This window comes from Streptopelia decaocto, assembly GCF_964273445.1.
Source record: "Streptopelia decaocto genome assembly, chromosome: 1".
In the NCBI taxonomy this organism is placed as follows: domain Eukaryota; kingdom Metazoa; phylum Chordata; class Aves; order Columbiformes; family Columbidae; genus Streptopelia; species Streptopelia decaocto.
Genome location: NC_138663.1, coordinates 65,018,105 through 65,042,950, shown reverse-complemented (window position 1 = coordinate 65,042,950; position 24,846 = coordinate 65,018,105). Strand labels below are relative to the sequence as shown.

Sequence of the window (24,846 nt, the reverse complement as noted above, 5' to 3'; positions counted from 1 at the left end):
AGTCATGCTCAGGGGCTTGAGACAAGTCCTTGTGACATGCTACCTTACTAATATTTTTATACATTTTCATAAATCCTGATGGATCCTACAAGGAGGGAATGGTTATGAAAGAAAAAAATTGCTTTGGAAAATTTCAGTTTAGACTGACTAGAACAGGACGATTTCATCAAAACATGAAAGTGTTTGCAAAAATTCAATCACAAAGTCTTTTTCCATCCATAAAATATTAAATTTAGAAAGTTTTAGGTTGCTTTGTTTTGTTCTTGCAGTCTTTCAAGGGATCAGAAGAGTCTCTGGACTGAGCAAAGCTTATTACCTGCAAAACTTGTTCTTTTTCCATCTGTGTGTAACAAGTGATACCAAAGATAGTCAAAACAGAATGAAAGAGTAATATTGAAATTATTCTTCATCATTTCTACATTCAATCATTTTACACCCTTTTTGCTAATCCGTAAATAATAGCAGCTTTTTCCATTTAATTATATTTTTCAATCGATTCCGCCATTGAGCTCAAACATTAAGACAATGCTGCCTTAGCACGGTTTGTAGGCAATTAAAAGAAAACACTAAAATCCACCAAGTCTGTGCAATTTGATTTAATGTTACTGTAGGAGAATATTTCTGGTATCACTGGACCGAATCGTACCGTACTTACTGGGGTTTTACTCAGTTCTTGCTCATGCAGAACTTCTAGAAGTTGCTGAAAATTGTGTCCAAATCAGGACTTTGTTTAAAATCTGTTCCATGAGAGATTCTTTCAAGTGTTTGCAAAATCTATGTTTTACTCTCTTTTTTTTTTTTTTTATAAAGTGAGTCTAAGTTTATTACACAAATACCTTAAAAGCTTTACCTGAAATGCCATACCTTTTGTTTAAGGTATTACTTTTTGCTGTATTAAATATGTAGTTTGATTTGATGTTTGTGAATTTAATGTGGTAGTCTCCAGCTAAACACAGTAGCACAGTAGTCATTGCATATTTGACTGGGAGGTAACAATATGATGGAAGAATAATTGTCTTAAAACAATATCTAGGAGTTCATCCAGCTCCTGCCGCATTTGTATTGGCAACAATGAGCCTCACTTTACTATGCGTGACCTAAAACGTACCAAAAGCAGAGTGGAGGATTGAAGGGGTAAAAAGCCAGGAAATGTCAGGGGAGGACACTGTGCAGTGTCTGCGAGGCTATGAAGAGTATGTCCTCAGCACAAGAAAACACTTAGGCCCCACTATAGCTCAAGCACAGGCATCGGCTGTCACATTTCTCTGTTGTGAGCTGGGGCTTGGCCAACAGTGAGGCAAAAGTGATAGGTATAGTGTTTCACAGATCAATTGGAACAACTAGTCAGGATGAAAAACTTGGAAGACATCCAGTGCAGCAGCCTATAATGTTAATAGCATTAAATATAATTTTCAGGCAGATCAATATGAATCCTGTTTGCTTAGAGGCTGATTGAGGAAAGAGGGAGCCTTGGGGACAGAGTAAGTGAAAACACGAAGTGTGTAACATCTTATTTTCATCGAGTGAACGTGAAATCTTTGAAATCCAAGTCCATTTGGTAAAACGCTTGCCAGCCCCACAAGGTAGTCTATCCGACATAGAGGAAATCTGGCTGAGTTCTTAGAGATCACTTCACCAGAAGTGACCTCCCAAGTGATGGGTGTCATAAGGATTTGACTGTAACTGATGAACGGCAATTCTGGTTGTGGGGCGGATTTATATTTATTGTTTTTTTCACGCAGCCCAGCTGAAACCTGATTTTCCCTTTAGACAAAGATCCCACAGCCTGCAATGCTTGCAGGAGATAAAGCCACTCCTGAAGCCAGGGAATGTAGGAAGAGTATGCCTTTTTGCAAACTGGCCAGAAGCTAATCAAGCTGAGTTTAATTAAAGAGCATTATAGGATATTAATAACATTCCTGACCTTTCTTTGCCCAGAGACTAATATTTTTCTTAGTTTTTATTTTAAGTTTATCTACATGAGAATAAATATTGTCTTAAGGGTTTATCATAGTAAGAGAAAACACAGGTACACTGGCTGCCTCTCCTCTCTTCTGGCATGAAAATTCATAGCTCACTATAGCTCTTTACAGACTTTTCACTTGCAAAAAGTGGCATGGGTGCAACATTCATTCCTTATTAATGCCTGAACTTCATTAGAAATCTTTCTTCCTTGTTTTTAGTGAATTAAATGCATTAGCATGCATTAACCCATTTCAGAGCTGTTTCTCTTCTTTCCGTTTTTCCTCCTGCTTGTTTGCCAGTCAGGCTGTTAGAAATCTGAGCATTGTCTGGGAAATTACAGTATGTCAAAGTTTGATTTTGTTGAATATTAGAATGAAAAGTTGAAGTATTCTATATGTGATATTTCCCCTGTCTACTGTCTCTAAAGGAAAGTTCTCAGAGTGTTTCAGTGCAGAAATAGCAGGGCATTATGTTTAAACATTTTTACTGAACAAAAATGTTTTTACATTCCCAGATTCATGTGTTTGGCTTGCTTGAAGCAAATCCAACTATTTTGTTATTATGTGACCTTACATTACTCTGCACCCACCCAAGTGCTGCTGTGGGCTTTCCGAGGGTGATCTCGTGTCCTGCAGGCTGAGGTTACACCAACTTGACACCTTACCCCAGCCTAATGGGATGAAAGGTGGTGGTGTTTAGAAAGGTTAATAGTTTGCCCCTTTATCACTGCAATATGTTCACATATCAGGATGAAACACTCACTTGTCTTACAAGAAATCAAAATACATGTTTCAGTCTGATGGGGGGGCTGGGGAGGAAGGAGGGGCAAGGATCCAAATTTGACTTTCCATCTTCTTGTCCCTGGGTCTACTTCAACATCAGCAGCCACTACAGTGAGAGGTGGCAGAGTGGCTGATGGGAGTCAACCAAGGGAAAGAAGAACTGGCAAAGAATACCAGGTTTTGTGGGGTTTTTTTTGGTTAGCCTAAATTAGAAAAACCTCCTAAAACCTAAAACAATTCTTTTACTTCTCCTTGCCCAGAAGAAATCTTGCTGCTCTGCAGAGCTGCAGCCTTGTGAGCTTCATCTGTTTAAAACGAAGTCAATTTCTATTCTCTGGGTATTGCACAGGTCGAAGTCATGTTTTTAATTACCAATTAGACTTCCATTAAGGAAATAAAATGAGTTTTATGTGCTGGTTGTCGAAGGTCCTTATAGCTGCCTCATTTCACGTGCCCTGTCCGTTCAAGCAGCAAGAAATCGAACAGAAACTTACTCAAGGGTAGTATACAAAAACAGAAAAGCTTTGCCCCACAAAAGGAAAGAGAGAAGCTGAGATGGAGAAGCTGCAAAGACTTTTCATTTTCCATTCCCTTCAGTTGTTTTTTTCCTGTCTGTCATGAGCAGTGTGAACAGAATGTTAAATATGCCCTTAAGTTACTCACGGAGAGAAAAGGTCACATGCACATATACACTCCATCCCTTTCTTTCTCTCATGCGTGTGTGTACATCATGTGTTTGTATGAACGTGTATGGAGAGACCCCAACCCTAGAACATTGAACTCTGGGACCAATTATTTGCTTAGAACTTTCAAGAGGGTGAGGTTATAAATAGTCATCAATTCAATTTATTTATAAAGCATTCACTGTCAAGGCGTCACTGCACAAACAATTATGAAAGAATTGTAGTAGATTGAAAACATAAATTAGAGCATCATAAAATGCATGAGAGTGACTGGATTAAAATGCATTTGACAGAAATGTTTTAAAAGTGGGATTTGATGAGCTCTTCTGGGTGGTCAGTCAAAGAAAAGTCTGTGCTTAGTGGCCTATTAAGAGAAAGATTCAGGGCCAGATTTCTGCAGGCACTCTCTTGTGACGCTCAGGAGTTGAGAGTAATTCACAGAGGGTCTAAATTTTGCTGGATGTGGCTGTGGTTTCTTGAGGAGCCCATGTTTGCTGACATCTGATCCTGTGCTAGCTGCCCAAATACTTCTTCCTTTTGGCTGTTCTCATCTTTCTGCTGCTAGCCATGTCCTCTTCTAAGGACATGTCCTATGTAAAGGACTCATGTGAGAAAGGCAACGTCAGTCATTTTGTCAGCTCAGTACATGGGGGTGCCCCCTTCAAAATGGGGTTCCCCCTGCAAGGCAATTTAGGGAGGGTTTCTATTTCTTTAGTGGTACCTGAGAAGTTTTAAAAGGGGAATTCAGCCTGTAGACAATTACTTACCTAGCTAAGAGGATAGTACTTTCCATGTTAAAGTTAGCAGCGAAATTCTTCCCAATTTAGCCTATATTTTAGTCTAACCTGACTTGTACTAGAATTTCTCAAAACCTTGTGTGATTAGACCTTTTTTTTTGTTGTTAAAAAAGTGCCCTTTTTTAATTAAAAAAAAAAAAAGTTTTTTGAGAAAAAAGTTGCTTCATTAAATTAAAAGCATAGAATGCAACTTCTCCACACCCCTTATCCATGAGGGGATTGTAAAAACCCTTGGCACACAAAAAGTCTCGTTATGGGCACATTTCCAAAGGAACTCACTATCCACATGTTGAGTGCTGTTATAAATTCAGTCATTCATTTTGGGACCCAATTTTTGGTGATCTCTTAGAAAAGATGACTCAATACCAACATGAATGTTCTTCAGCGTGTTTGTCTGTATGACAACAGTCTAAGCTCACAGGACAGATAAACTACAGTTGTGATAATGTTGATTCCAAGTAATTAAAAAATCATCAGCTCCTGAAATCATGTGATTGACTAGAAATTGATAAATCTCATGGGGACAGGATTAGTTCTTTTAAGCAGTCAGATGCTTGGGGTTCACCTTTGTTAAGCTTTCTTCGTACAGTAAAGTGTAGAGACTTGTTGAAAACTAACGTACTGAAAGCACTGGTTGTGTAATGATGATCAGATTAAAACAATATAGTGAGAAGAACTTTGGACCTGTGACTTTAGAAACCAGGCCATAGATGGTGCAAAACAGTAAAATCATTAGAACAGTTATTGCTGAGGTCGTGTAGCTTGTTTCCAAAAGCAAGCATGCCCATGTATCCTGCTTAGATGATATGCTATAAAGAAGACCTTTTAGAAACTGCCCTAATGAGTCAATATTTAATTAGATAGGGATATTTTAGAATTCCTCCTAAAGGGGGATATATATTTACTGTTCTGCCTGGCAACGAAATGCTCAATATTTAACACTAATATGGTTTTGAGCACAGAAAGATTAGGTTATGCTAGAGTAACCTGGTTTTTAATACTACTAATAAAGAAACATATTAGTAAAATGAAGCACTGAAATGTTTTATGGCTGATAGACTTGTATTTCTCATTGCATACCTGATTGAGTTCAAACACCTGATTGTGGTGAACAGCCAGTTTCTAACTTATTCGAGTCATTTTGGGAGCTGGATGAGATATGCCTTGTGATGATCTATTAGATGTAGCTGTCATAACCGAGGCTGCTCTGATTTAAATGGATGCTTCTGTCCTTAATCAGTGGTTGGTAGATGGACAGTTGACTGCGGTGTTTCAAATGGTTGTGTTAACCTTGGGAGAAGACACTGGACTGCCTCACTGCCTCTGAAACCACATAAAGAAAACTAGTAAAAGCTTTCTTCTAGGGGTGTATTTAATTCCTAGGCATGGTGGCAACACACCACCTAGCCAGCTTTTAATTTCTATCCAGAGATCCTAAATGAGACTCTTATAGTCATAAACCTTATGCTGTCTTCCCTAATGTTGCTTCCTCCTAGAAGGGTAATCTCTTATTGGTCTGATTGGAATACAAAGTGACAGTTCATTTCAATTTAATCAAAGTAGTAGACCAAAACAAAAGACACTAGGATACAACATTCTTTGCCTCTTCAAAGCTCTTCACGTTGAAATGTTTGTACATGGCCTGTTTGAATGGCTTCAATTCTTGGTCATGCCAAAGAAAAACTGAACCCATAAAGAACATATTATCTGGATTTAATTAATATATAGGCAGGGTCCTATTTTTCTATTTGAGTCCAAAAAAGAAAAAATCTTGAGCAACAACAGCCAAGAGATTTCTGCTACTGATAGCCAAAGAACATAAAGAAAAATCTTATATAGGTTAGACATTATCTAATCGGCACCAGAGTCCAAATTTTAAGTCCAAATGGATGCATAATCTTTTATATGAATCCAGAAAGGTGCATGCTTGACTGTCTCTGTTGTGGAGAATGAGGTATCCCACTGGGAGTCATTGATGTGCAATGAAAAGGAAATACTGAGTTTTTTAGATTATTCTGAGGACTAGAGGTACATTTAGAATGATAAAATATGCATACGGAGTCTCAGACAAAAATATAGGTTGAAGGGAACTTCTGTGGGTTTTCTAGTCCAAATTCCAGCTCAAAGCTCTAGTATACAGGTTTCAAAATAATTCTCCTCTCATGTTGTGGTGCAAATGATATTGGCATGTCAGCCCCTTCTGAAATGTAAGATTTGCAATAATTACATTATTCTGTATAGCTGGAGCCTCTTTCTCCACCTAATGTTAGTAAAAAATGTAGGTGAAATTATGGTAAATCAGAACAGTAATTGCATTTATCATCTGTATTTTGATTTAAGTGAATGAGGAACATATGGCTCACTGAAGGGGAAGGTGTGTTTGTACAAGGTGTGTAGCACAGGGGATTAACCCCTTGTGCCTTGGCTTTGTATTACAATTGGACTCTGACACAAAATGTAATTCCACTGAACCCGTAAATAAATTCAACTTGATCCTTGTCAAAGTGCTGTAAGAAAAATAAGGAGCTTAGACTAGATCCTGCAAGAGAGCTATGCATGAAGGATTGGTTGATTTGCCAATGGTTGATCTGCCAAGTATTGAATACAGGGTATGTGTATCAGGTCTGTAATCATTCACAACTATTCATGCCCTCTCTTTTATTCATTTCAGTGGAAGTTCTTTAAATGAATCATGGGCACGTTATGAATTATCATAAAGTACTGAAGGCAGGCTTGCACTGTGTTCCTTTTTTATAATTACTCAGATTAGTGAGAATTCTGCCTTTGTTTTATTCTTTTAGTATTGAACACCTTTAAAGTAGCTGCACATGAGAGTATCTCCTGTTTACATGTGTTAGTTACAAGGTGGTATTTCTGCGTCTCTCAGTATGAATTTAACTCTGCTCATTGTAAAACCTGATGTTGTATAGACACTGCCTTTGTTTGGAGCGACGGCAATACTAGTCATATTTGGAAATCTAACCTTTCAGAAGCTCTTCTTACTTCTGTTTACCAATATGGTGAGTTATGTTTAGTTGAATGATAGTCACGCACTTCCTCCTTTGGACTTCTTTTATTCCTGCCAGGACTGATTTTTAAGAATATTCTTTTTGGGGAAGAGGTGGGACATTGTGTTTTAGGACCAGCAGTAATAGTAAATGGAGTTACATTCAGCAGTGTGCTATCTCTTTCTCTTTGTCAAATAAATGGATATGGCCACTTGTTTCTGCAATGACAGTAATTTTAAGGAGAAAGAAAGACAAAAATCCAAACAGGTTCCTTCCTCTAAGTTTCATTCCCTCATGTGCTTGCATACTATTTTCACGCATACTTAGCTGGAAATGTCTCCTGAGTAACTGAGTACATTTGGAAGTAACTCAGTGTCAACAAACTTGTGTTAACATCTGCTTTATTGAATTGATCCTTCAAGCGCACACATGTGGCTCTTCCTTACTGAAGGTCAAAGATATTTAATGCTAACAGTAGCCTTCAGGTCAGCATATTTGAAAAGTGAGAATATCCATATCTTGGGTGTGATGATAGCTTGTAATCCAAACCCACTTTTTTCATGAAGTCTCTGGGCCATTTTTCCCAGCGCTGCAGTTTAGTCTCCCTACCGCCCATCAGAAAATATTGTTGTCCCTACTAGGAAAAAGTCTGAGTGCTTCCACTCTGACTTGTATCTTTCATAGCCTGTTTACGCAATTAATGCCAAAATATCCTATATGACATGGGTCCTTGAAATATTGCTGTTTTACTTGGAGTACTGAGTATTTGCATTACTGAAGAAATGTATTCTCTTAATGTTTAAGGAAGCACTAGGGAATAATAATGCAGACACTGACGTAACTTGGTCTAAGGTCAAACAGGCAGCTTCATAAAGGTTCTAGCTGTGCAGTGCTTGCTGCACATTACTTCAAACATGGAAGATCTAGTTTTTGAAACATACCTTGCAACAAGCAGAGCAGAGTGCAAGCAGAGCAGAGTGCAAGCAGAGAGACAGCAAAGTTTGAGAAAACATGTGGTGGCTGAATTTTAGGCTATAAACTGTTTAGACTGGGGTGTATGAGATGTGAGGACCTGATTGTGATTTGAGCCTTAAGTAACTCTTGCAAAAAAAATATTATAACCTTGTAGTACTGCTGGGTGGGAGGGTTTTGGAGAGCTAGGATCCAGATCCAGTGAATGATTGAGGACCATATCACTCCTCTCCTGATGGGAGAAAAGCCTTATGGCACTCTCCAGTAATTTGTTTGGATTTTCCGTTTTCAGACTCCTTTTATGAATGCAGGATGTCATTAGGTACAGTTTAAAAATTATAAACAAAAACAAACATATGACGTCTTCGGAAGGCACTTGGGATTAGAGGGGTTTTGTACTTAATACAGTAATCCTCTTTTGGAAATATATCTTAGAGCCTTAAGAGTAAGTTAATGTTTGTTTCTTCGTTGAGAGGAAGACGATGTATGATTTGTTTCTTGGCAATGTTAATGCCGGCTAATCCATCAGCTAGGGCAGCTGAGGCTCATGTCCTGTATCTACCCAAGAAAACCAAACCAACCAAATAAAAACCAAACAAACAAAACCCCCCACAAACAAACAAAAAACCACACCCCACCCCAAAAATGAGTGGTAGAGCCAGCCTCAGGACATCTGTGTATACTTCAGAGACTGGCCAGTTTTCTAAAACTTTTGTCCTTCCTCTTCTTCCACTTATATGTTGTTAGGTTTTTCCTCTGGTTTTTGAAACATTTTCATCACTATTTCCCAAGCAGGAAGTTCCTGTTTTATAATACTGCAGCCTGCAATATGCTTCATGTGTCTCAGCTACATCAGCATGGTTCCCATTTCTAAGGCAGAAATGAAAAAACCCTGTTCCCTCTTTCTTACAGCTCCAGAATAAATTCCCTCACCTTTGATGCTGTGGTTTCGATTTGTGTTTCAAGGGGCAATGCTGTTGCTCTCTCCTGTCTCTCCTGTGAAAGTAGCGGGCACATTCCTCCCTCCCTGTCAGCAGGGTGCTCTCTCATAGAGAAATACCAGTATTTTTCTAGCTTGGTTTCTTTTAAAATGGCACCAAAAGGGCTTCTCAGAGGAGTGGGAGTTATGGATACTTTGCAGTACTATGTCCCTTGGAAGCTTGAAACGCTGGGGCCCAATCTGTCTGACCTGTGAGAGCACAGCTTCAAATGAACAGGCAGAAGCGTAGAAGCCCATTTAGCAGAGGCAACTTAATTGTTCTGTAGGTGCCAAGGGCAACAGGTCCTCCTTTCCTTTCCAACCTGAGGCCAGGGGGTGGTTGAGTCACGTCTGTGAGTTCACCAGGCAAGGTGGCATCAGAACTGGGGCTGCAAACCAGGTTCTCAGGAGCCCTGTTATGTTACGTCACTACTGAGTTACGCTGTGTTCGTAAAGACTCTTTAGTTTTGTAGTATAAGGAGAAAGGAAACACAAATTAATTAGTAGACTTTTCAAATTTTTCTTAAATATAAGCAGGAATAGCTTCCTGAAATGGTCTTGGACTAGCTACACTGTTTAATCTCAGCAGTATCTTTCCTTCAGTTTTAGAACCTGAAATCATTAATTTAAGTGCAGAGGATCATAAAATCTCTCTCGTCTGCTCAGCATTCTGTATCTTATGTTCATTTTAGGGGCTTTTATAGAATTTTATTTTTTATGGATCTTTACACCTTAAGCAGAGAGTTGTAATGAATTTATTCAAACAGCTGGTAGTTGTATATGTGTATATGCATATATTTATGTATAGGTATATATATATTCATGTATGTGTGTAATATTTTGGTATATTATTATGTCAATAACATGGTTCAACAAACAGCATTATTACAATAACAAAACAGGAGTCTTTAGTCTCATAGACTTCTTTAGAGGCAAAAAGATATGAGGCTTCTAAACCCAACCAAATAGAACCTGTTAGACTGGCTGGTCTGTGCAGTATTAAATATATTTTAAAAAAAAAAAAAGTTCCAGAATTTTCTCAAGTACTTGATTTCTTGGACTTTGATTGTATTATTGCAGGTATTTCAATGAAATTCATGGAGTGGAATGGCTTTTCTGGCCAGGCAGGCCTGCACAGCACTGTGTCTACAGAAGCACCACAGAGCCAGACACAGAGCTGGCAGCAGCATTTGTCCCAGGGCGCCTGGAGGTCAAGGACAGCATTTGCTGTTAAATTACTGTGCATGGGGTTAGCTTTAGGCCTTCCTTTTCTCTTGTTCTGCAGTCTGCCAACCTGGATTTATTAAGCAAGAGGGCAGGCTCCTCTACATCCCCTTGGTATCTGTCTTACTTGTGAACTATTAAGAGACATTTTTGGGAAGGTCTATTTTTTAGGGCCTACAGCATTTTTCCATGAGCCCGTGTCTCTGTTTAAAGAATGAGATGCCGGATTAATTCAGTGCACAGGGCAACCTCAAAGATAGTCTTAATGAGAGAGTGGTCTTGGACCTACTGTGGCTCTTTTAGTGGGAAGGAAAGAGAGCTTGCTTACAACTTTGGAAAGCCTTTGGCTGAAATAGGAAGCAAGACTCAGTAATGGGCTGGGTTGCAGCAAGAGAAATCTTTGTTTCAATCCTAAAATATGTTCATTCATCCCTAGTGAGGCCACATCCATCCCAGGCACAACACTCCCAACTCCCATGCTTGGTTCAGGGTAGGTTCTTCCCCTGCAGAGCACATTTCCATCTTCCTCCAGCCTCTACACAGGTTTTACCTTGTCTTCAGAGGTAGAACATCACCTCCCACGTAGAGCTGCCACAGCTATCTGCATGGGATGACATCTGGCCTTGCACCATTCTGGCAGAGGCACGTAGCAGCAGAAAGATGCAGGACAATCAAAAAGACTCTGCATAGACTTCCCATCACGTAATCATTTTGTGTTTGGTGGTTGTTTTTTGTACTTGGTGATTGTTTGTTTGTTTGTTTTTAGGAGGTTTCATGATAGCTTATCTTACTTTACAAACGTGTGCACAGAGTTTGATCATTTGGGCCTGTTTGATTTGTGCATCAATTAGTACCCATTCAGTTGTCGGCAGCGGTAGAGGGAGAATGGCTGCCAGGTTAGCCCCCTTCTAGGAGTGTGGAAGCCATTATGGAGCGTTTTTCTGCGGCCAAGCCCATGCCTGGACTGCTGGTTGTTAGCATTTATGTGCCAATTCCTGTGCTAGATAAATAGTGCGCTTGCTATCTGTGGAGATGGGGACATAGTCGCTAGTATTGTACACCATTGTTTCCTTTTCTGAATTCAAGGGGAGTAAAATCCTTAGCGTGATGACCAGTCTGTGTCTGGGATTATGATGGACAAATTCTGTGTAGTGGTTATGTTCAAAAGCATTATGACTGGTTCAGATAACTACAAAATTATACTTTTTCTTTTTTAGGTAATTCCCATAGTACACAATGCAAAGTAATACTGCAAGCATTGTGAAAGCATTGTCTGAGGGAAAACCGCAATATTTTAAAGCACAAACATGTGCCTGCTACTGTCAGATGGAATTTCTCAGTCATGTAAAATAAAATGTTAATGTAAACATGCAGATGAACTGGAAATTGCTTTTTTTGGATCAATGGGTTGCTACTGAGTTGTTGTTAATTACCTGGAGCTGAATGGAAGAAGTTCAAATGGGCAGCTGAGTCAAATGATGGAATGATTTTTTTATAATCCTGCACATTCTGTATTGCTCTGTCATATGAAAATATCATACATGCATTCAGCTGAATAGAGGATCAGGGCACTTGCAGGTGGAGCTGAAAAGAAAAATGAAGTAGTGACCTGCCTGATTGCCTTGCTGGGTACCCTGTAAGATATGACCAAGAATGCCTACGCTGTTTTAGTTAATAATTATCTCACATTTTTATTTCTTAATATTAAACTTTTAATGGCTTACTTTGTAGTTTAGCCTTGCAGGGACCTAATCTCCTTTTGCTGTCATCTAGTTTGCACACATTTTTTTCACACTCAGCTTGCCATGCAGCACTTCGGTAGTGATTACCTAATGCTGTAGTTTCCCTCCTACTCAGATGGAGGTCCCTACCATTTCTGCAATACTGCTGTTGTTATTTGACACTGGGGCCAAAAACCTCAGAGACAAGAGACAGTGAGCCTGTATACTGACTCCAAAAGCCTGCTTGCTTGTCCTGAATCAGACTGTACTGTCACTGGAAGTGACTTTGTTTGGATGTGCTTAATTGAAGCCTGCATTTCACAAGGACATGTACATTCCTGACGGAGTGACTAAAAGCCTCCAGTATTAGTCAGCCTGATCTGTAAATCGTTTATCATCAATATTCAGCCTACCTATTCCTCAGCAACAGAAAAGGGAATCCCAAAGAAGGCATAGTTTGACACATAGAGCCATAGAATGTCCTGAGTTGGAAGGCTCCCACAAGTATCAAGTCTAACTCCTGTCCCCGCATAGGACAACCTCACAATTCACATGACATAGACACATCACTCTAGGGAGGGCCCATTTATATTTCTCTGCATCTTCCTCCAGAAGTAGAAAAGGATTGGATACAGGTCTGATGGCTGACAATATTTGGCAATGTACTCCACAGTGAGCTGAGTGTTAGGACATGCCTGTGTTAATCCTCTTCTTCACATAGGCCTACGCAGCAGCTGGTCCCTGCCAAGGCAAGGGCAGCAAATTTCAGAGCCCAACCAAAATTTATTGTCACTGTCCTGTCAGACTGGCTGCAGACAATGCCAGCCTGAGGATAAGGGCCCTGTGGCAAGCCATGCATGTTAGATGTACCGAAGTGGCAAGTCAGTGAGTTGGAGGCTGCATGGGTGGACTGTGACAAAAGAAAATGTCCTTATCCACAGTTTGTCACTCACGTTAACCGTTGTCTCTTTTTTCTCTTGTCTTCCCCAGGAACGAGTGGAATATCTCTTTCTCATAATTTTTACAGTGGAAGCATTTTTAAAAGTAATAGCATATGGACTTCTCTTTCACCCCAACGCTTACCTCCGCAATGGCTGGAATTTACTAGATTTTATAATTGTGGTAGTAGGGTGAGTACCTGCATTTTGTCTTTGAATACAAGGTGCGCATGGGAATGTTGGCAACATTTGGGAGCATGAAGAGGGTACATTACCTATGAGTGATGTTAGAGGTTGTTGACTATCATGTTCCTCCTGCAACCAGCATTCGTCCCTCCTGCGTTAGTCCCCCTACAGACTCCATGTGTTTTAACAAATTTTATTGTGTAACCTAAACATACGGTTATGTCACTGCTTTTCTGCAGATATCTAATTTCAGTGTGTAGCAATGATTTACCTAGAGGTAAGTATTAAAGACTGACAGTCAGTTGATGTACATATTCTGTCTGGTGTCCCTTGCTGCTTAGTCTTTTCCAAGGCTTTTAGTGGCTTGCAAGATATGGAAATTAAACTGGTCTTTGGGAACACGGATGAAAATAGGAAGCAGTGCAAGGCTATTGGATAAAGTCAAATGCCTGATAATACTTAACTGGAAGAAAATCCCTTTATAAATCTGTATGCACATTAAAAAATATCTAGGCAGGATCCTTTAGTTAAGATTAGAGTTAGATGATAAATAAATTCTGCTATCTTGTGAACTTTTACTGATTTTTCTCATTCTCAAAGATGGATGAAAATATTAAATCCCAGGTTTTCACACTTACAAATAAAATTAGTTCTTCAGTTCAATTGTGTTGTTCTGCTGGTGATTTCAATACTTTTGATTCTGACACTTGTAATATTTTAACCTTTTTAAATACTAATTTTACTATTGTAAATCAAATTGCCACTTTGAGCTGAAACCTTTCTAATCCCCTTGTTCCTCCCCGTGTTTTTCAAGCTTGACATTTAATTTATTTGAGCAAAAGCAAAATAAAACACCTTCTGCTTTTTATACCTAAGGGTAACAGATAAGCAAGGGAGTTTAATTGTGGTTGTTGAAGGGAAGAGGTGAAGGATAAACTATCCCTGAAGACAAAGAGAATAAGTATTTCTTTGCCTGAGTAATTTGTCCCATCCTCCCACCACTCCATTGTTAAAGAGTTTCATCGCCCACAAAAACTTAGTCTTTTTACCTCTTTACCAAGGAAAGCATGTGTCAGCTCTTAGGGAAAATGTTAAAAGGGACACTCTGACATCAAAAACCCCTCCTTATTTCTACCCCAAACCAAAGTCCATCTGGTTCCTTGACTTTTTTTGTGGTGGCCCAAAAAAATGTCAGCAAACTGCTGTGTATTACCCAGTTTCTCCCACTTTCCATCATAGAATCATAGAATCATTTTGGTTGGAAGAGACCCTCAAGATCATCGAGTCCAACCATTACCATAACTCTGGCACTAAACTATATGCCTAAGAGCCTCATCTGCACATCTTTAAAACACCTCCAGGGATGGTGACTCCACCACTTCCCTGGGCAGCCTGTTCCAATGCCTGACAACCCTTTCTGTGAATAATTTTTTCCTAATATCCAATCTGAACCTCCCCTGGCACAACTTGAGGCCATTTCTTCTTGTCCTATCACTGGCTACTTGGGAGAATAGACCAACACCCTCCATGCTACAACCTCCTTTCAGGTAGTTGTAGACAGCGATAAGGCCTCCCCTCAGCCTCCTTTTCTCCAGGCTAAACAGCCCCAGTTCCCTCAGCTGCTCCTCATCAGACTTGTGCTCCAGACCCCTCACCAGCCTTGTCGCTCTTCTCTGAACTCTCTCCAGCACTTCAATGTCTTTCTTGTAGTGAGGGGCCCCAAACTGAACACAGTATTTGAGGTGGGGCCTCACTAGCACCAAGTACAATGGGACGATCACTTCCCTAGTCCTGCTGGCCACACTATGCCTGATACAAGCCCAAGATGCTGTTGGCCTTTTTGGCCACCTGGGCACACTGCTGGCTCATGTTCAGCTGGCTGTCAATCAACACCTCCAGGTTCTTTTCTGCCAGGCAGCTTTCCAGCCACTCTTCCCTGAGCCTGTAGCGCTGCCTGGGGTTGTTGTGACCCAAGTGCAGGACCCAGCACTTGGCCTTGTTGAACCTCATACAATTGGCCTCAATCCAATGATGTAGCCTGTCCAGATCCCTCTGTAGAGCCTTCCTGCCCTCCAGCAGATCAACACTCCCACCCAACTTGGTGTTGTTTGCAGACTTACTGAGGGTGTGCTTGATCCCCTCATCCATATCATGGATAAAGAGATTAAACAGAACTGGCCCCAATACTGAGCGGTGGGGATCATCACTTGTGACTGGCCTCCAAATGGATCTGGCCCCATTCACCAGAACTCTTTGGGCTCAGCCATCCAGTCAGTATTTTATCTAGCAAAGGCTAGAGACATCCAGGCCACCAGCTGCCAGCTTCTCCAGCTTCTGCTGTGGGAAACAATGTTAAAGTCTTTACTGAAGTCTAAGTACACATCATCCACAGCCTTTTCCTCATCCACTAGGCAGCTCACCTTGTCATAGAAGAAGATCAGGCTGGTCAAGCAAGACCTGCCTGACAGGGAAAAGTGAGTGGAATGAGAATTCCCAGTAAGGAGAAGGGAGGATAAGCTGGAACCTCTTCTTAGTTCCAAGACCTCTCTGTCTCCATATGGGCATAACGCTTCTCCTTACAGCAGTGCCCGGATGTCTTTCTCCTTTATTCCTACTGGCAGCCAGAGGATCCCACAGGAAATTAGTAATTGGAAAATCCCCAACCCCTCCACTGACATTGATGCCCAATTCTGTAGCTGGTTCTGCATTTGAATGCCCTCAGCTATCTCACTTGCTTGGGAAGTGCATAAGTTGAAGAACAATTGGAGAACAAAAGTCCTGTGAATATATTATAATTATTCCTTTTTCATTTTTATGAGAGAGAAACTTTTTAAAGGGAGGACACATTACCTCTTCTTCCATTGGAATATGAAAGAGCAGGGCTCCAGAAATCAGAGGGCCGCATTATGTCTAATTTAACTACAGTCCTTTTCAGTTTTCCTACTAGGACAGTTAATCAGCAAGATGGTATTCAGCCTGAAATTAATTCCCTTGCCAATGACAGAAGCTGTGGCTCTCAGCTTGTCTATCCATCCTTGCCTCCAGCAGCTCTCAGTCGCTAGATGGGGAACAAAAAATGTAACTGGGGAGGGATTACATGAGTATAATAAACATGGCCAAGACCCCAAGGTCTCTGTTAAATAGTAACAATCTCAAGTGACAGATTCCACTTCAAGGCCAGATGGGTTCCTTTGATGTTTATCTGTTTAAATGCACTCTACAGTACCACAGCCTAGGCTGGTGTGCTGCTTTTTCTCTCTACAACCCCTCTGCAAAATTTATATGGTGATACCATCTGTTCCTGTTCTACCCTATCTTCTTTTCCTAGGGGCTGTCTGAAACCCCTCAATTATATTATGTTTAAATTTCAGCGGATTTGAACATTTTGTCAAGGCGGAAGTCCCGTGGAAAAGGTTTAAAATAAATTTGAGAGAGAGAGAAAGAGGAGGAAGAAAGCAAGTGCTGGTAACATTTCATTTTGGTGCCTTTTTCTGTCTGTTGATGGAGCTATTGGAAAAAGCTGAGTAGTTTAGATATAGCTGCAGCACTGGCCAGAGGGATTTATTTGGTATGTGGGGCAAATTATGGTGTGGGACACATACTGGAAGCATCAAGACCACACCACCCCCCCAGAAAAAAGTAGTAATTCCCATTTGTGCTTGTTCTACCTTACGAATCATCTTCATTTCCAATGATGATTGTCCTTGGTACAAAAATTAGAAAGGTTAGGTAGGAAGTACTTCTTCAAGTAATGTTAAAAGTTAAAGGAGAAAAAAAAAGTTGTTTAGATAATTTGTTTATCTCTAAATCCATGTAGCGTATCATGCTTGCCACTTATATCTTGAAGAGATAATACAGCACAGCTGTCTTCCTTTGTGTTAAAACATACAGGTCAATGGAGTAAGAGGAAAATGGATATGTGTAGGACCAAGCATAAATTCTAGAGGGAAGTCTCGGTTTTTATAAAAATTCATATAACTGTGTGACTCTATATTTTCCCTGCCTTCTGAAGGTAGATCCCCTGGTATCCAGAGGGATTTTACAGTCAGTGGTTCTAACAAGGCCACAGGAATGCACAGCAACAGAGGGGAGCACTGAACACAACTGCTATGGTTTCTGGAGAAGGGATGCACTTTATACCTGTAGGCATTTAACAGCTTATCATTCCTGCAGTGTGGGAGATCTGCTTATTCATCAGCTAAGTCTTTTAAAGCTTGACTCTAGCTTATCTTTAAATAGCCTATGACCCTGCTATAGCAGCACCATTAAATGCTGCTTTGAAGAAAAATGTGTATGGGGGGGTATCAATCAGAGGCTCTGTGGATAAGAACATTATTAGTTAAGAGTAGTGATCTCACCCCTAAGCTGCCTAATGAGGCACAACCCACAAACGCTAATGGGTAGTCAAATTGTTTTCTGCTTCCTTCAGTTTTACTGTCCTTCTTTCAGAAAACATTAAAACTTTCAGATATAACAGTGATGTCCTTTAATATTAGGCTGTTAGAGGAAATCTCTCTTGAGAGAAGACCAACTTGAAAATGTTGTGCTAGAAGAATATCTGTCTTTCCTGGCAGTGCCGTGGTTTGTCTGCCAAGCACAGTCATTCTCCAAGGACCCACAGCTTCTGCCAGGAAAAAAGAAAAAAAAAATTAATTTGAAAGGCAGTCTTACTTGGGAAGGTAAGCGGTGAAGGTATTTGGAAAGGATCTGAAATTCAGAGCAGACTGGAAAATGCAGTCACAGTACATGTCTTTCTCAAGACTTGTGGGGAGTTTCTAAAGGGCAGACACAAACACTTTCACAATCACAAATCACAGGTGAACTGTAAAACACTGTGAAAAAAAAATAATTGTATTTTACTGTGTATACCTATGAGGATTCTTTCAGCCATGTTTTCTGCTGATTTTTGACCTTAGAAATACCAAGCCCTCTGTTTTTTTCTTTATATTCTGGAGGCCCTTGACAAGTTCTTTTTTTAATGCTATAAAAAATCAGTGTGTCCTCTCCACAGACGAAGAGATTGAGAGCTGTAGAACAGGTTACAGCCTTATCATGCTGCTGTTGGGGTCATCTAGCAAAGCGAAAACCTTTTGGATATTTCAGACATCAAAAGGGAAACAGAAATATATAAAAAAGAAAAACAGTGAAGCTGCTTCATACTTCACAAATAAATGTAAAAAAAATTTAAAAAGAGGAGTGTGTCCATACATGCATGAGCATGATATACATTTTCTGCTTTATAGTCCATGTCTGTCAGGTGATTTTAGTTTAGGTGTACTCATGTCATAAGTGAAACTCAGAAATCAAGATGCTGTTAACTGTGCTTCATCAGTGGAAAGCACTATATGCAAATGAAAATGGAGCATGAATTTAGGCTGGCAGAAGGTAGTTAGCTAGAAGAAAATAAGATTGATTTCTGTATTCATTTTCTGAAAAAATGTGAGATTTTCAGCAGCCACAGGAGATTATCCCTCTTGCATTTTCATACTATCCATACTTTGATTTCTCTGTCAGTGTAATATTCTCTCACACAATGCTTGGTGCATGCATTTCAGCTAATTCACCTGTTGAGAAGAGAAGGAAAGACTGCACCTCTCTCCACCATACCTTCTGTAAACCAGAGGTTTAAATCAAAGAGCAGATTTTCCCTTGTAAATATAGAGTAGAAGGACTCTGGCTTAATGTTTTATGTCAGTATCTTAACATCTATAGTCTATAGAGCTTATAGAAACTACAAACTGTATATGGGTTGTGGGTTTTTTCCTAATGGAGAGTAATGAAATGAACTGTCAGAAGTCTTACCTTTCTTTTGCATCTTATCATTGGTGCTCTTTCTGAACGGAACACTTTTTCACCCTCTCCTCTGGGACATAAGAATTTACAGGCAGTTGTAGCCTTCAAGTCATAGATGTCTGCCAATGCGCTAACTCAGGAGGTGATAGGGACAAGGAAGTAGGGTCGGCATGATGTACTGTCAGTTTGAAGAGTGGAGCAGAGATTCAGTAGGCCAGATTGGGCACAGTCCCCAATAGAAAAGGAGAAAGAGAGTGAAATAAATGAGAGAAATAAAAAGTTATATTGCATTAGTAAAACAAGGATTAGTACAGGGTAGATATTAAGCACAGAGTAAATTTGTTAAAGCAGGACTAGCAGGAGTAATGCAATTAAAGTTTAAATGTAGGTTTTTAAATGAGGAGCAGTAGGAATTACTGCAAATTGCTCCTGAAGTACAGAACGCTGATGGCTCTGGGTACCTCAAGACAGCACGTTTAGCACGTCAATGCTGGAGCACACCAACGTGGTCAACTGGCCTGCAGTGGAGTTGCATTAGTCTGAGGAGGGAGGATCTTGCTCCAGTGGAGTGAGCTGTCCTACTGGTAGAGTTTCTGCTCATCCTGAATTAATTTAGGGCAGGTATAGCTTTTCCCAGGATGCAGAATTCTAGAGGGGCCCGTGGTTTGCTCATTGTATGAGTGGCAGGAGAAATGCCCTTGGTGCCAGCTGCCAAGAGATGCTGCTTGGTAAAACATGAGATCAGTGAAAATGGGGACCAGCAGAATGGACCCACAGTTTTGGATGATTTCTAACTCAGAGTTCCTTGAGTTTCTTGTCTTCAACATGGCAAGAGAACTGAAAAACAGCGTAAGAAACCTTTTGCAGTGAATTATTTTTCCTCCAGAGGATCCCAGGAGACTGGGACTGTTGTATAGGTATGTCAGTCGTCATCCAGTATGGGAATTCTGTTGACTAGGAAGATAGAAATGTTTGAATAAGAAATAGGGCATGTTTCTAGAGCTTAATCACTAGCTTACTGAAAATACATTAGCCCAAATTTGACCTACAGTGTTTCTATTGTGAAGACCAGCAGAAAATTGCAACTGTATAATTTGTGTACACAGCTCAAGAAATACATACATTCCAATAATTCAGTTTCTTTACATCAGCCCTTGTTTATCTCTCTCTGTGATATCTGCAGTCAGTGCTGTACTTCTCATAGGCTATGGTTTTGTCTTCTCCGCATCCTGCTTCTCAGTCTGCAACACCTACAAGCTCAGCATCCAGCCTCCCCACACACAGTTTTTCCCACGCTTGTTACCTAGTTGTTAAATCTTTCTGCAGTGCTTGAAGTTGAGGCTTTGAATACATCCAGTTAGGAGTTCCTCAGTCACAGCCGACAGGTTTTGTAAGACTCTTCATATGAAATTTTTTAAAAGTTGCTTCAGAAGCTAATTTTGCGTTTGCACTCCCCTAATCCATATTTTTGTGTGGATTTGGTGCTGGGGAAATGTGTTGGCTTAGATACTTCAGTAAATGAATCCTTCTTTTTGTATCCAGGGCAAGCTCCCTATGTTTGTGACCCTATCAGTAGGTTTTAACTGCAGACTGCAGGCATTGGAGCTCCTGGTAAAGAGATCAGGCAGCTCACTTTCTGCTTGATAGGCAGTTTGGGAGTTCTCTGTGGAATACATCAGAACAGACAGATGAGATCCCAACAGAAGCCCTGCAGACTGCAAAATCTGAGAGAGAAATCAGTCAGTGCTGAATCTAGGCTGCTCCAACTAGGCTGTTTCTGATATCCCAGGTGGCTACTTTAAAGTTGTCTCTGGCACCTTCATGGCATGCTGTGGGCCATGGGTCTCTGCCAGTCACAGGCAAGCTTTTTCTACAGACCACCGAACATCCACTTACACCGGAACAGCTTTTAACCTGTACTGAATTTGGCTGGCTTCAAGCTGACGACTTCAAGGCTGAGAGTAATGTAATTACTAAATTCATGAGGAATCTGTCTTCCCTCAAAGGTACTAATGTTTTACCAGAAAAATGGAAGCTGCTTCCTGAAAGCTAATTTATTAAATCAAGTTCTTATTAACACATAGTGTGAGCCTTCAGCTCTTTCACAGAAGAACATTGTCTTTTCTGCCTTGCTCTGCCTTTTCAAATGTGTTCTGAGTGAGACATCTTCTCCTTAAAGTAGTTACTCCTACTAGGCAAGATAAAACATTAAGATTGGTATAATAAAACATTCTAATAATAAGACTCCTACAGTTTTGCACTTCCCCTAGCCAATGCATCAGGAGATTTACAAATGGGTACACCAGCCCACTATCTGAGCATACACCCTTATCGAAAAATTTGCACCTTGAAGGATCCCTGAGTTTTGTACCTGCAGTGACCTTGGTGGATCTTAACTTCTTGTAAAACAGATGATAGACAATTAATGACTGGATTATTTATGGATGGTGGTTTTTTTCTGCCTGCAAGTTGAATTGTTGGTTAATAAAGACGGCAAAATATTGGCAGCAGAAAGAGCAAAACATAAAATTTATGCTTTCTAGCCTTTCCACTCAACTCCCGCTGGGTATGTCCAGACCATCTGGTAAGCACAGCCTGGGGGCTGCCTTTGAAATCTCACCCAGTTGCTCTGCTGTTGATGACCCATTAAAATGGGCACAAGACATTGCTAAAGTGGCCCTTTTGAGGCACCCGTCGTGCCCCAGCACACAGGGCAGGGAACACACCTCCACGTGCCATCAGGCAGGCTGCTCGCAGTGAGTAGCCTATAGCTGCTGCAAGGAGCCATTGGGCTGAAGGAGGAGCACATCATGTTTATGTCTGCTCCAGAAACAAGTGTTTTGCAAATGGTATAGACATCACCATTAAGCTGTTGCATATGGGAAGAGTCTGCCTCTCCTCCAGCATATGTCAATGTCGACCAAGATGTGTGACACCCTTCGCAGGTTTGTGAGATAGTTTGGGTGATATGATGACGATGATCTCTGTTCCTGTTTAGCCCAAGCCTGGCTGTCTGCCTACAGATTGTTTCCTCTTTCTTTTTGCAGGCTTTTTAGTGCAATTTTAGAACAAGCAACCAAAGCAGATGGGGGGAATTCAATAGGAGGAAAAGGTGCCGGATTCGATGTTAAAGCACTGCGGGCTTTCCGAGTATTACGTCCATTACGGCTGGTGTCTGGAGTTCCTAGTAAGTAACATGATTGTTTTTATTTTATGTATGTCTGCTGTGTGGCATGGAGCAGAAGTGATTTGTGTAACAATTTTGAAGATGGAGAGTGATGCAGATTATTTTTTGTGTGTGTGGGAGGCCTTTTTTCAAATTAATGTGTATTCATTATAAACATGATATTAATCAAAGGATGATCAAACCAGAGCTAAAGGGGAGCGGAACTTTCACAGTATGTCTATCTGATTGTGCAACCTTTGTAAACAAAGAAAGTGGGAGATCCAAGATTTTTATTATTTCAAGCAAAAGATCCTTTAAATATTTGTGAAGTCACAGTGCATTGTTGGTATTAAAAACACTTGACCTTGAGAGAAATGCTGTATGGTCATTTATGTTGATTTCAGAAGGAAAGGAGCTTTTTCATTAAAATTGAATTTTCTTCTTTGCATGTGATGTTCTGATCAAGAGCGCTGGGAACAATTTAGAACCAACAGGACATAGGGCAATGACACAGTCGTGTTCTCTGTTAGTCTTATTTACTTAAATTATTTGTAATGCCTCTGAGAAAGTCCTCAAGCAGCTTTTGATAGTCTAACATCCATTTTCTTGTTTAAAAAGAAGGTATGAGTAACTGTAAGTCTGGTAATTCTATTGTGGAGGTGGAATATGGACATCACAGTATGGGAATGTTATATCATTTGGCTTGAGATTTTGTCACAGCTGGGACCCACTGGCCTTTTCGAAAAGGGGTCAGCTGAAAGTTGTCATTACTTTCCATGCTTATAGCAATGAGAGATGTAGTCAGCCGGAAAGGAGTTAAACTTCTGGGGATTGGTCTCTTCTCCCAGGCAGTTAGCAATAGGACAAGGGGGCATGGGCTTAAACTCTGCCAGGGGAAATTTAGGCTGGATATTAGAAAGAAATTCTTTACAGAGAGAGTGGTCAGGCATTGGAATGGCCTGCCCAGGGAGGTGGTGGACTCGCCGTCCCTGGAGGTTTTTAAACTGAGATTGGACATGGCACTTAGTGCCATGATCTAATAAACGGACTAGAGTTGGACCAAGGGTTGGACTCGATGATCTCTGAGGTCTTTTCCAACCCAGTCGATTCTGTGATTCTGTGATTCTCCAGAATAGATGTGGAGAGAGCTTTACTTATTTTTACTTGGGGAGCTTGCTAGTTTGACACCTAAAAGTATTTCTAACCTTAGTCATTCAAAAACCTTGAGCCAAGTTACCATAAGCTTTGTGAGATCAGCTTCAAAATTATTACTTATTTATTTGGAGAGGGAGGGAGGAGGGAAGTGAGGTTCTTTATTTTTTGGCCTGTTTTCTGACCCCCTGGGTTATATTAGAGCCATGTTTGCAGGCTTTTCTTTCATAAAGGAGTAGAAACTTTTTAAATGGAAGACGAGAATGTCTGTTGGAGGAGCTAAAACACTGATAAAAGCAAGAAATATTAGGCAACTGACAACGCTATTATTTGGGTTCACAAAAAGCCATGCTTGATAACCTGTCTGCTAGCCTTCAGCTTGTGCCTGACTTGGGGTTACTTTGGGCATCAGTGGGTGAGTAGAAAATATAGAAAAGTAAATGCTGTCTGTTAGGCAACTATGGATCTTCTCCTCTGATACAAAACTAGCATCCACTATTCTTGCCACCTCTGTTAGGTATTACTGCAGGGGATGGTTTCATACAGACATGTGTACCATGCAGTACCTTCAGTCCACGCAGAACACAGTGGCCACATTTGTCTCACAAAGTCTTCGGTCTGCACTGGCACTCATTTAATTACTGGCTGTAAATTAAAGTTTTGTTGTTTTTCCCTAGTCCTTCTCTGATCCAAAACTTCTTCTGGCACTTTCTAGTTGTGTGCCCAATGTATGGCAAGGGGAAGGTACTTGAATTTAAACATTTATGAACTGGAGCCTTCTTGGTGAGATACAACTTAAGCTGGGACGTGTCCCAAGAGTTGTACTGGCATAAGCTGAGCTTAACTGTGCTTATAGTTCTCACTGTTCTGGAGAACAACGTGTGTTTCCCAAGGCAAAATATTTGTTACTACTGTTCAAGTCTCTTGATTAGTGCTCTTGGAGAACTAGAGGAAGCTGTGGGAACAAAATCTGACACAGTTCATATCCCTATGCATTTCTGATCCCAGCGTAGACTATCTAATAGCACTTGTGTGGGTTTTCTCATGAATAAAAGTAATTAATTTGCACCAGAACAGATCCAGGGATCCTGGTGTGTACTAGCAAATATTTGGTCTAGACAATGAAATGCCCATCCACTGTGAAGCAGGCAAACCATCAACTTGACCTGACAGACATCCTCCATTAGTCTTTATGGTTCTAAGGACATATTTATTGAACCAGGCGTCTTTGGGGCTGATGTGGCTTTTAGAAGGCCTACCGAGGTCTGCAGCTAATACAACCTCAGTCTTCACTGTGCATTTTTGTGTTGTACAAATGCCTGTTGATTGGCCTAGATAGATACTATTACATCCATATGTATTAGAGCGTAACTTTTCTCATGAGGCCCTTTAGATAAGATTGCCTAAGCCAACCATAAATAGTACATTACAGGATTACATTATTACATAATAAGTTAGTGCAGAGATTTAGAAGTCAAAT

General features: G+C 40.4%; 1 protein-coding gene across 20 annotated transcripts in view; it reads left to right on the top strand.

Annotated features, from left to right (window-relative positions):
* CACNA1C (calcium voltage-gated channel subunit alpha1 C) overlaps positions 1 to 24,846 on the top strand; it is a 490,018-nt gene that overhangs the window by 269,528 nt on the left and 195,644 nt on the right. For all 20 annotated transcript variants that reach the window (XM_082047656.1, XM_082047663.1, XM_082047666.1 and 17 more), the window contains exons 4-5: positions 13,122 to 13,261; positions 22,096 to 22,235. In XM_082047656.1, coding sequence (XP_081903782.1) covers positions 13,122 to 13,261; positions 22,096 to 22,235 — 280 coding nt within the window. The remainder of the gene's footprint in view (positions 1 to 13,121; positions 13,262 to 22,095; positions 22,236 to 24,846) is intronic.